This window comes from Rhinopithecus bieti, unplaced genomic scaffold (genome assembly GCF_001698545.2).
Source record: "Rhinopithecus bieti isolate Rb0 unplaced genomic scaffold, ASM169854v2 scaffold_23748, whole genome shotgun sequence".
Lineage (NCBI taxonomy): Eukaryota > Metazoa > Chordata > Mammalia > Primates > Cercopithecidae > Rhinopithecus > Rhinopithecus bieti.
Window position 1 is genome coordinate 2,698,451 of NW_016811596.1, and position 12,778 is coordinate 2,711,228.

The 12,778-nt window shown below is 38.9% G+C and overlaps 1 protein-coding gene across 1 annotated transcript in view; it reads left to right on the forward strand.

Moving 5' to 3' along the window:
• LOC108543642 (pregnancy zone protein-like) overlaps window positions 1-8,007 on the forward strand; it is a 49,606-nt gene extending 41,599 nt beyond the window's left edge. Inside the window, exons 22-34 of the mRNA XM_017894242.1 lie at window positions 96-234; window positions 775-951; window positions 1,235-1,322; window positions 1,967-2,123; window positions 2,518-2,592; window positions 2,881-3,058; window positions 3,493-3,716; window positions 4,598-4,816; window positions 4,993-5,123; window positions 5,495-5,585; window positions 6,135-6,203; window positions 6,919-7,021; window positions 7,931-8,007. Coding sequence (XP_017749731.1) covers window positions 96-234; window positions 775-951; window positions 1,235-1,322; window positions 1,967-2,123; window positions 2,518-2,592; window positions 2,881-3,058; window positions 3,493-3,716; window positions 4,598-4,816; window positions 4,993-5,123; window positions 5,495-5,585; window positions 6,135-6,203; window positions 6,919-7,021; window positions 7,931-8,007 — 1,728 coding nt within the window. The remainder of the gene's footprint in view (window positions 1-95; window positions 235-774; window positions 952-1,234; window positions 1,323-1,966; window positions 2,124-2,517; window positions 2,593-2,880; window positions 3,059-3,492; window positions 3,717-4,597; window positions 4,817-4,992; window positions 5,124-5,494; window positions 5,586-6,134; window positions 6,204-6,918; window positions 7,022-7,930) is intronic.
• Window positions 8,008-12,778: the final 4,771 nt, after the last annotated feature.

Consider the following 12,778-nt stretch of genomic DNA (forward strand, 5'->3'; position numbering starts at 1 on the left):
AAAAAAAAAAAAAAAAAAAAAAAAAAAAAAAAAAAAAAAAAAAACCAGTTATATAATGACCAAGGAAAAGAAAAGGTTGGATTTAGATGATGTAGAGAAACATGATTCATAATTTCCCCTCCTTTATATGTGTTTGTCTTCTTCCATTAGATACTGGAGTACCTGAAAAGGTGTCACTGAATGTTCCTTCAAATGTGGTTGAAGGATCTCCCAGGGCAACATATTCAGTTTTGGGTGAGTCTTTCAGCCCAAGGGAAGCAGCTGTCTAGCGAATAATTCTAGTGCATGGGCCTCACCTTCCGTGATTACTGAAGTCTCTGACAACAGACATTGGATTGAGAGAAAGCACTAAGGGTTACACTATATTACAGCTGGAAAGGGGCTTGAATAGACGTTGTGCTACATATTATGCCTTGATGTATTCTAAAAAGAAAGGGTCACCTCTCTGTGCCCTCATCTTCTAGCAATTTACTAGGTGGTAGTGCTTCCAAGTCAGTTTGAAAATGGTTGTGGTTGAGTTTTACCAGACATGTGGCCCACGAGGAAAGATAATCACCTACCGTTCAGTTTCTTCCCTGCTTTCTCCATCCTTAAACCATCAACTTTATTTTCTCACTTTTTGTTTTTCTCCCTATTTTTTGTTTTTTTTTTTCACCTTTTTAAATCTTCTTGTCCTTCCCTATGTAGGTCATTTGACCTCTCAGTTAGCTAATAATCTATTTTCCTAGCCCAATACAAACCGTATCTGATTTCTTTACAACTTTCATTCCACAGGTGATATACTAGGATCTGTAGTGCAAAACCTTCAGAACCTTCTCCAGATGCCCTATGGTTGTGGAGAGCAGAATATGGTCCTTTTTGTCCCAAACATTTATGTTCTAAACTATCTCAATGAGACACGACAGCTGACAGAGAAGATCAAGGCCAAAGCCACTAGCTACCTCATCAGTGGTGAGAGATTACCTCAGAAGGAAAAGCCATACTCTCTTAACTATTTTTGGTGAACTAAAATCTCTTTCATTAAGATTTGATAGTCATTGCTGTGATTTTCAATAAAATGTCCCAATATACAAGTAGAAAATTCAATAGTATCATCAAGCCTGTGATTGGGGATTGGGGGAGATTTTAACTAAATATTAGTTACCCTATGATTCCTAACAGCACTGAGAAAAAGGCTTGATAATCCTCCAGTGTCTTTGCCATTTCAATAAATCTATGAAAACTTCCTCTTCAGGGTACCAAAGGCAATTGAATTACAAGCACAGAGATGGTTCCTACAGCACCTTTGGGGACAATGATGGTAGCAGTCAGGGAAACACTTGGTAAGATTATTTTTTCCCTATGCTCTCTGTAGATCCATGATATTTCAGGATTCTAGTAACAGCTATTCTCTAACATCTGGAGTTTTTTGTGGAAAATTGTTAATCTTTAAATAATGCATATGCTGTATGTATCATTCCTGTTGGGTAATCTCACAGTTTCATCTCTGAAAGCTTACCTGCTGTGATAACACAGCTGAAAATGGTGAAATAAGGATCTTCTAAATGGAAATATGAAGCAGAAAATGTCACTCTTCACTCTACAAAATGACAGAGGAAGAAGCTCCCACACTGTGCATTAAAAAAGGAGAGGAGGGGGAGGACAGAAGGAGACCGTGATGCAGTAAAATCAGGACAAGTCATTCTGGAAATGCAGTTTTCATGGTGGGGGGGCTTAGAGGCTCCAACAAATGTTTCACAACAAAAAATTTACAAAACATCATCTCAGAGAAACCAATAAAGTTGAGAGAGAATAAAATGAGATGTTTGTTGGACTAGAGTATATTCCGCTCTTATGTACTGTTTTCCCATCAATTCCTCCCAGTAATCTTCACTGAATTGTGAAGAGCAATGTCTGGAGGCAGTGCGCAAAGTGAGCTGTAAAAGTGAGGTGGTCTTCATCTCTGTGTCTCTGTTTTGCTGGACAGGCTCACTGCATTTGTGCTCAAGTCCTTTGCTCAAGCCCAATCATACATCTTTGTGGAGAACTCACATATCAGGGATGCCCTCACCTGGCTTTCACGGAGACAAAAGGCAGATGGTTGTTTCGAAGGCTCTGGATCACTGCTGAACAATGCCATTAAGGTGATGCCTTCTCTATTTTTGTTCTGGTCCCTGAAGATAGTGATATATGGGAGGAAATGATGTTTGAATTGAGTCCTTCAGTCATTGCGACATAAATTTCAGGAGGAATGGTGGACTCTACATCTTCTGAAAACTAGCAACACCTTAGAAGTTTGTTATTGAATGAAAATAGTGTTCAAAAAAACCTCAAAGCCGAACATACTATTAAAAGTGAGGGAAGGTGATTTGGGACACACTCAAGAATTTTAGGGTAGAGGAGGAAGGGGAGAAAATCAACAATCTAGCACAAGACAAGAAATCATCTAGTGAAGATGTGAAAAGGAAAAGAAGTGTCAGCAGATGGTGTGTCTCATGACTATTGAAGTGTTTGAGTCTCTGCCTCTGATCCTTACAGGGTGGGGTGAACGATGAGTTGACACTCTCTGCCTACATCACCATTGCTTTGCTGGAGATGCCACTGCCTGCCACTGTATGTTCAAGCACATCCCCTGTACCTCCTTCACACACGTAAAGAATAAAATTATGATATGATGAATCCCTGAGGGAAATTAATTGTGATTTTTATGGTATTTAATTTTGTTTTATTTCAATGGAATGTAAAGGACCAGATCCTTTTGGAAGCAGCAGAGGAAACTCTTCTCTGGTCAGAACTGTGAGGTTACACAGACACATTAGGGTTTTTAATCTGCAGTTCGCCTGGGGATAGCTCATTTGCCTGGTTCTGCTATTTTACAATAGCCTTTCATCTTCTTCATAGCACGCAGTGGTCCGCAGTGCCCTATCCTGCCTTGAAACGGCCTGGAGCTCCACCTCAGAGGACCAAGGAAGTCTTGTCTACACCAAAGCATTATTGGCCTATGCCTTTGCCCTAGCAGGAAACAAGGTCAAACGAAGAGAGTTGCTTGAATCATTAAACAGAGAGGCTGTGAAAGAAGGTAAGAGCTGCTACTGCAAGGTTTACTTCTAACAACCACCAGTGACCAAAAGAAAGGAGGATGCCTCTACTGAGCTCATGCCTATCATGCTGCCTTAATTTAATGACAGAATAATTATCATTGATGTAAGACTTGAATTCTCTGGATAACATGGATCTTTTTATTAATCCACACAGTATAGACTCTATACAGTCCCAGCTTCTAATATCACACACAGTAGACACAAAGGCTCAATGTTATTCTCTGGAACTTTACTTTCTTGACAAGGATTTGTTTGATAGTGACTATTTAATGCTTTCACTTTGTTTAATGCTTTCACTTCATTAAAATGAAATGTCAATTTATTAGGTGAACTATAATTATAATTATCACTTATGGATTAGATTTTGAAATCATCCCTTAAGCTAAAAATTCTACCCTTTTCTATGTCAAAGAGGATTCAATCCACTGGCAACGTCCTGGGAAACTTCAAGAAGCTAAGACCCTCTATTCTCAACCACGGGCTCCCTCTGCAGAAGTGGAGATGACATCTTACGTGCTCCTTACCTATCTTACTGTCCAGCCTGCCCCATCTTCAGAGGACCTGTCTATGGCATCACGTATTGTGAAGTGGATCACCAAGCAGCAAAATCCCCAAGGGGGCTTCTCCTCCACTCAGGTCTGTGGGGAGACTCTAGAAGGAAACATAAATGTATTCACATATATGAAGATACAGCCATCTTCTGGGAGTTGAATAATGGAATAGTTGGTATTTCTAATTCACACTTTCTCCATCCCTCCATCAGCAGACAAGTTCCAGCCTTACTATCTTATGTATGGATTACTGCTCTGTCCTTTTTATACTGTCTCCTCTCTCAACTCCCCTAGGGGACCCCCAGCCATGCAGGTAGGGTTGTTTTCACAAAGCAATGTTTTCATGGGATTACTTCCCTTAGAAAATAAATCTTTTTTTCACCCAAAGCCTAAAGTTATCTAATATTTTATCAAAAATATTTCCTCTCACCAGTAAACGTGAGTACACCAATCTGATTAGGCAGATCCCTTTGCTTCTTCTGGAATTAGCTCATTGCAGTTTCCATGACTTCACATAGAGCATTCCCCACCCAGGTCCCCCCGATACCTCTCTTCTGTCTGCATAAACCCTGCTCATTATTCAGAGAGAATCTTATTTCTCACCTTCTTCAGTCTTCTCTTACTGTTCGAACCCATATTTTCTTCTCTCTTCTCTGAACTTTTATAACAAATATTGTTACATAAATTTATAAATTATTGAAATAACCTGTGCTTGTGTCAAATATGTAAGTCTTATCACCATATGTATATTGTAAACCAGCTGAATGAAGAAACTTTAAAAATTTACCTTCAAAGTATCTGGAATAGTTTATCATTACTAACCAGATTGAACTAAATTGAAATAGAGTTAGTGGACTGCGTTTATGACTAAATAATTCTGAAGAAAGAATAGTGTTGTTATGGTTTACATCCAGTGTGCGTTTGTTACTTTCCTCTTCTGTGATTTCTCTACTCATTTTTTTTCAGGACACAGTGGTGGCTCTTCAAGCCCTCTCCAAATATGGAACAGCAACTTTCAGTAAAAGTGAGAAAGCAGCTTTGGTCACCGTCAAATCTTCACACACCTTTTCTAAAGACTTCCAAGTAGATGATGGCAACCGCCTAGTGCTGCAGGAGGTCCGGTTACCAGAGGTTCCGGGGGAGTACAGCACAACTGTGTCAGGGTCGGGATGTGCGTACCTCCAGGTGAGACTGCTGGGGTTTAGGAGATGCTGCAAATGGGAGAGAAAGTTTCAAGAGTTATATTTGAATTTCAAAATAAGAAAAAGAAGCGTGTGCTAAGGAAAGGTATGAATCATCTGGAACAGATTATGAGACAATTTGAGTGTGAAAATTAAGGATTTTTTTTCCATTTGTTTTAGACATGCCTGCGATATAACATCCTTCCCAAGAAAGAAGGGAAAGCGCCCTTTGCTCTGCAGGTTAATACTCTCCCCACGAATTGTGATGAAGTGGATGCTCACAGAAAGTTCCAGATTCACATCAACATTAGGTAAATCCTAGATCGTGACCAGACCTTTTGCACCAACCTAATAGAATATGGAGAAATTGATTTTCTTATGTGGAGAAACTCCACTCTCCAAAGCCACATATAATGAATATGGAATTCTTGCAGTGTTTATTACAAGAAAATTTCTTGCAGTGTTTATTAACAAGAAAAAGCGTTAACACTGAGAATATGGTATTACAATATCTGAAGAGTGTGAGCCTAAAATGATGGGTTTTCCAAGCAACCATAACAGAAACAGATACAGTAGATATAGTAACTTAGTGTTAGAAATAGAAGGTAAAGAGAGAGTTTGTCTTGAATGAATTCCAAGAAATTTTGTTTGACTTCCTTATTCCTATGCATTGACTTTACAGTTACACTGGGGACCGACCCAGTTCCAACATGGTCATTGTTGACGTGAAGATGGTATCAGGCTTCATACCTATGAAACCATCAGTTAAACAGGTAATCCCTAGATCCCTTACAAATAGCAAAGTCATGGTAAATGCTGGCAGTTATCGTTGTCAATTTGACTTTATTGATGCACTTTTCAAGAGGTGTGCTCCCTCAAAATTGCTTCTCTAAAGGGTGTCTCTATCATTTTAATAGTGTGTATCATGGTTATATGGTGTCAGGTATAGGGTATAAGTCAGAAACATGATAAATAATATTCCAACAGACCCCAAGACACCTAGTTATGTGGAATGGTATTGAATTATTTTCCAGCTATATATAAAAAGAGAAAAGGATATATGTGTGTGTGCAGGCATATATATATATATATATATATATATATATCTCACATATATGTATCTGCACATACACTTACAGCATATATAGAGAATAAAAGTTCAATAAATATTGCTATTGTTATTATCATTATTATTCTTGAAGAAATCAAAATTAGTAGTTTGGATGCTCCTGAGAAGCTGTTTATATCATAAATTCCTGAAAACTACTGCCAGTATAACATTTTCTCATTCCATATTTCTGGCTTATTCTCTTGATCAACAGCTCCAGAAACAGCCTCAGATTCAGAGGACTGAAGTGAGCATGAACCATGTCCTAATCTACTTTGAAAAGGTAAGACTTTCTGTGACTCTGCTAGATCTGGAATAACAACTAGAGGTTCTAACAAACCATAACAGGTTTCGTATAGTGCTGTTCACATATACAGGTGAGAGAGGACAAAGTGGCTATAAAAAGAAATGAAGCCAGCCAGGCACAGTGGCTCACACCTGTAATCCCAGCACTTTGGGAGGCCAAGGCAGGTGGATCACGAGGTCAGGAGTTCGAGACCAGCCTGGCCAAGATGGTGAAATCCCATCTTTACTAAAAATACAAAAATTAGCTGGGCACAGTGGCAGGTGCCTGTAGTCCCAGCTACTTGAGAGGCTGAGGCAGGAGAATTGCTTGAACCCGGGAGGCAGAGGTTGCAGTGAGCCGAGATTGTGCCACAGCACTCTAGCCTGGGCAACAGAGCGAGACTTGGTCCCCGGCCCCTCCCAAAAAAAAAAAAAGAAAAGAAAAGAAAAAAAAGAAATGAAGCCTGGACTGTCAACAGGCTTGATTTATTACATTTGGCTGTCTACAAAATTGTCTCTTTTTTCCTTCTTTTATCTGTCTTTTAGTGTGTTATGCAGGTCACAGAAGTCCCCTTTCTTTTCATAGGTTCTGGTACAGATGTGTATAGCATAACTACAGGATTTGATATCTTATGAAGAGAGGACAGTAACTAGTAACTGGTTAATCAAAGACTAACTAATCTTTGATTCTAATTGTTTTCCTGTCTCTCCAGCTAACCCATCAAACCCTGAATTTTTCCTTCTTTGTGGAACAAGACATCCAAATAAAGAATTTAAAACCAGCTACAGTAAAAGCCTATGATTATTATGAGACAGGTAAGCTTCAGACGTGCTGAGCTTTAAAACCAAAAAAAAAAAAAAAAAAAAAAAAAAAAAAAAAAAAAAAAAAAAAAAAAAAAAAAAAAAAAAAAAAAAAAAAAAAACAAACAAACAAACAAACAAACAAACAAAAAAAAAACTACTAACCTAGTAAAGGATTGCCTTAACTAAAGCTAAACTCCACAGTGTTTCACTGGAGGAAAAGGTGAGTTTGTGCACACTGAGTATCATGTTCTTGTATATTAACCTCTCATGTCCCCCCACTAAACAAGTCTTAGAGTCATTCTTATAAATTGACCATAAGGCAATGAGAGGGTCCATTCTATCTAAATTTCCCTATAAAGTTGTTTGTCCTGGGCTGAATTATTCCAAAGAGATAAGAAGAGTACGGTAACTGAAAAAACACATCTCAGTGCTGATGCGTGACACGAAAAATTTGATCTGTTTTTGACTTGTGCTTCGGATAGTCTCATACAATTTGGGGAACTTTGTAACGTATCAGGAAATACTTTGATTTGCTCATGGCTTTGAGCTAGAAAATTAACCACCATCACAGCATGATGGTAGTGCTAACACTGTTCTTTGATGAAGGGAAGGTTCAGAGAGCAAGGTGCAATTCCAATGAGAAAAATACAGCTGTGAAAAGGCACTATCTGTGGAGTCCTGTAACTATATTCAGGCACACCACCTGTGTACCCGGCCTCTCAATTCTGTTCCCAAGCCAGATTTTCTCTTGGTTTCCTCCCACCAATCCCAAACAGCCTAATAGAGAAATCATATTTATTGGCTCTATAGTGATGCTTTCTACTTTCTTTCTTGGCTTACGTAGTTTATTTACAATTCACATCTTAGGTGCTTATGTCTGAATGTCTTCACTCTTTCTCTCCAACAATTTCTGTATTTCAGATGAATTCACCTTTGAAGAATACAGTGCCCCTTGCAGTTCTGGTAAAGTATTAATGATTCAATCTAACGCCAATTGAAAGAAAATAAATAAGTATCTCAATTAAATAGTAAAGTCTAATCCCAACTTCAAAATAAATAAGCATCTCAGTTCTCTGCATAAGGCTGCTTCTTGAGATGACTGTATCCTTTCTACATCCTAAAAAACCCCTGATATACTGTATATAAATTGAACTATACCAAATGTATTATAGTATTTCTCAGAAAAAAAACGCAAGTTAAATACAATTACTGGTGTCTGGGGTGACTTGTTTGAAGATGAATCCAATAATTTGCCATATATAAAAACTAAATTATCTAATACGTAGTTTGCATTCTATACCCAGTGGTGATATTTTCATCACCTGTAACCTTTCTAAGATATTTCTAAGTGTATATTAAAGTCAAAAAACTTGTCACTGTAATTATCCATATAGCACAGCATGAAAGGTGCAGTCTGTAAGACCTTCCTTTAGGCTGATTGACAGGGTTCACATTTGACATAGAATTTGCCATGAAACCTTTGCATCTCCACTGTGAAATATGAAAAAATGGAGAACATCCCAATCATTAAAAATAATTAAAAGTTACTAAGTTCAAATATTTATAACTGAAATACAAAGAGTTGTTCTTAAGTAGGTCACAGAATTTCCCTAATATTTCTTCCTTTTCTTTTACTATTTAGAATCTGAACAAAGAAATGCTTAAAAACAGCAACTTATGGGCCTCATCAGGTGAACTCCAGAAATGAAGAACAGACTCATCAAGAAAGACAACAGTGAGAGAAAGAAGGGAGGATCATTGGAAATACATAAAATTTGTATGTTGAATAAATTTATGGCATTTATAACTCTATCTTTTCTTTTGTTCTTTATCAATATCATATTCCCTTTTCTGAATATGAATCTATTCTCCATAGCACTTAATCACAAAAAAACTATAGATGAATTAAAGTGGAATTTTTAAGAAGTCAATTAACCTACAAAAGGAAAAGAAAACAGTTTTTCCAAACATTGGAAACAACAAAAAGTCTATCAGTAGATGAATGGTTTGGCAACGATACAGCATCGTTCTGCTGGACGACGAAGAGGAACAAACGACTGACACACACAACGACTTGAGCGGATCTCAAAAGCATTAAGCTGCATGGGGGAAAGAAAGCCAATCTCAAAAGGTCACAGGCTGTATGATTTCTCTTACACAACACTCCTTAAATGACAAAATTGTAGAGATGAAAAACAAATTTGTGGTTTCTTGGGGTTACAGAGAGTGGGGGAGTGGGATGGGTGTGACTGTAAGTGGGTAGCATTAGAGAGTTTTTGTGGTGATGAAATCTTGCATGTGTGGAAGCAAAAGTACTGCTTCAGATTTTTACATTTAATTCCATCTCAAATTATTTTCTTGTTTGTTGGGTGGGGAGCAAGAGAGTATCGAAATTGACTTTTTTTCCATGTAGCTTTCTAATAGTCCTATTAATATTGATGGACCAATTCGATCTTTCCCTGCTAATAAAACATGCCTCCTTTATGACATATTAAATTATCATGTATACCAAGGCTTGTTTCTGAATGGTTTATTGTAGTCCATCGAGTACCCGGTCTATTCTTTTATGAGGATTAAAATATTTGAATTACTGTAGCTTAATAAAGTGTTTTAATAACTACTACGGCTGATGTCTTTTCACTTCTCTGTTTTCACTTTTTCTTTGCATTATTGATTTGATTATCACCAAATCTCATGTGGAATTGTAATCCCCAGAATTGAAAGTAGGGTCTGGTGGGAGGTGATTAGATCATGGGAGTGAATCCCTCATTAATGGTTCAGCACTATCCCCTTGGTGGTTTTTCTCATGATAGAGTTCTAGTAAGTTCTGTGCTCACGTGTGTAGCACATCTCCCACACCTGCTCATGCTCCTGCCATGTTAGAAGCCTCGCTCCCTTTTAGCTTTCTACCATGATTGTAAGTTCCTGGAGGCCTCCCCAGAAGCCTAGCAGAAGCCAGCGTCATGCTTCTTGTGCAGCCTGTGGAATTGTGAACGAATTAAACCTCTTTCTTTATACATCACCCAATCTCAGGTATTTCTTTATAGCAATGCAAGAACGGACTAATACAATTACTAAGATCATTATTTGTTCAAGTTAAAACTCTAGAATCTTTTAAGTTCATTATCCCCATAGTCAATTAGGTATTGTTTGGAATTGCGTTGAATATATAAATGAATTTATTGTCACGAGTGCCAATTTTTTGCATTTAATCTTCCCTAATCAGACTCATTTGGTATTTATTCAATTCACATGAAGCAAATTCTAACTCTGACTTAATTTCTAAATTTGGACTGAACTACAAAGGTGAAGATTAGCTTCATAGACATATATGGTAGGATAAATTGAAAAATAAAACAACATATACATGGAGACAAATTAAAAGATTTTCACAAGATAGTGAAAAACGAGAACAGTATTTCTCATTTGATGATTGATGTCCTTGAAAGGTTTTAAGCAAGAGAATAGTTCCGACTTGCATTATGGATAGTCATCTTCCAGGCAATGGCAAGAAGAAGATAGCAAGTTTTTCCTGAATCCCAGATTCACAGTCCATTTGTGCAGAGCTGAGCACTCTTCTTCATGCTTAACCAAATGAATTAGTAGATATATCTCTATTCCATACTCACACAACTACACACTTTAAAAATGATTTATGAATTCCGGTTCCAAGACGGCCAAATAGGAACAGCTCCAGACTGCAGTTCCCAGTGTGATGGATGCAGAAGACGGGTGATTTCTGCATTTCCAACTGAGGTACCTGGTTCATCTCACTGGGACTGGTTGGACAGTGGGTGCAGCCCACGGAGCATGAGCCGAAGCAGGGCAGGGCATCACCTCACCCGGGAAGTGCAACAGGTTGGAGATTTGCCTTTCTTAGCCAAGGGAAGCCATGACAGACTGTACTGGGAAAATCGGGACACTGCCACCCAAATACTGCACTTTTCCAATGATCTTAAAACAGCACACGAGATTATAATCCATGACTGGCTTAGTGGGTCCCACGCCCATGGAGCCTTGCTCACTCTAGTCCAAGATTGAACGGCAAGGTGGCAAGCCTGGCTGGGGAAGGGGCTCTGCCATAGCTGAGGCTTGAGTAGGTAAACAAAGTGGCCGTGGCTGGGAAGCTCAAACTGGGTGGAGAGCACCGCAGCTCAATGAGGCCCACCTGCCTCTGTAGGCTCCACCTCTGGGGGCAAGGCATAGCTGAACAAAAGGCAGCAGAAACTTCTGCAGACTTAAACATCCCTGTCCAACAGCCTGAAGGGAACAGTGGTTCTCACAGCATGGTGTTTGAGCTCTGAGAATGGACAGACTGCCCCTTCAAGAGGGCCCCTGACCCCTGTGTAGCCTAACTTGGAGACACCTCCCAGTAGGGACCGACGACACCTCATACTGCTGGGTGCCCCTCTGAGATGAAGCTTCCAGAGGAAGGATCAGGCAGCAATATTTGCTGTTCTGCAGCCTCTGCTGGTGATACCCAGGCAAACAGCATCTGGAGTGGACCTCCAGCAAACTCCAACAGACCCGACTGTTAGAAGGAAAACAGAGGGACCTGACTGTTAGAAGGAAAATTAACAAATACAAAGGAATAGTATCAACATCAACAAAAAGGACATCCACACCAAAACTCCATCTGTAGGTCACCATCATCAAAGACCAAAGGTAGATAAAACCACAAAGATGGGGAGAAACCAGAGCAGAAAAGCTGAAAATTCTGAAAACCAAAGCACTCCTTCTCCTCCAAAGGATCACAGCTCCTTGCCAGCAACAGAACAAAGCAGGACAGAGAATAACTTTGACGAGTTGACAGAAGTAGGCTTCAGAAAGTCTAATCCTTCCGAGCTAAAGAAGGATGTTCGAACCCATCGCAAGGAAGCTAAAAACCCTGAAAAAAGATTAGACGAATGGCTAACTAGAATAAACAGTGTAGAGAAGGCCTTAAATGACCTGATGGAGTTGAAAACCATGGCATGAGAACTGCGTGACACACGCACAAGCTTCAGTAGCTGATTTGATCAAGTGGAAGAAAGGGTATCAGTAAATGAAGATCAAATTAATGAAATGAGGTGAGAAGAGAAGTTTAGAGAAAAAAGAGTAAAAAGAAACAAACCAACCTCCAAGGAATATGGGACTATGTGAAAACACCAAATCTACATTTGATTGGTGTACCTGAAAGTGATGGGGAGAATGGAACTAAACTGGAAAACACTCTTCAGGATATTATCCAGGAGAACTTCCCCAACCTAGCAAGACAGGCCAACATTCAAATTCAGGAAATACAGAGAACACCACAAAGATACTCTTCGAGAACAGCAACCTCAAGACACATAATTGTCAGACTCACCAGGGTTGAACTGAAGGAAAAAATGCTAAGGGCAGCCAGAGAAAAAGATCGGGTTACCCACAAAGGGAAGCCCATCAGACTAACAGCGGATGTCTTGGCAGAAATCCTACAAGCCAGAAGAGAGTGAGGGCCAATATTCAACATTCTTAAAGAAAATAATTTTCAACCCAGATTTTCATATCCAGCCAAACTAAGCTTCATAAGTGAAGGAAAAATAAAATCCTTTACAGACAAGTAAATGCTGAGAGATTTTGTCACCACCAGGCCTGCCTTACAAGAGCTCCTGAAGGAAGCACTAAACATGGAAAAGAACAACCAGTACCAACCACTGCAAAAACATGCCAAATTGTAAAGACCATCAATGCTAGGACAAAACTGCATCAACTAACAAGCAAAAAAAAAAAAAAAAAAAAAAAAAAAAA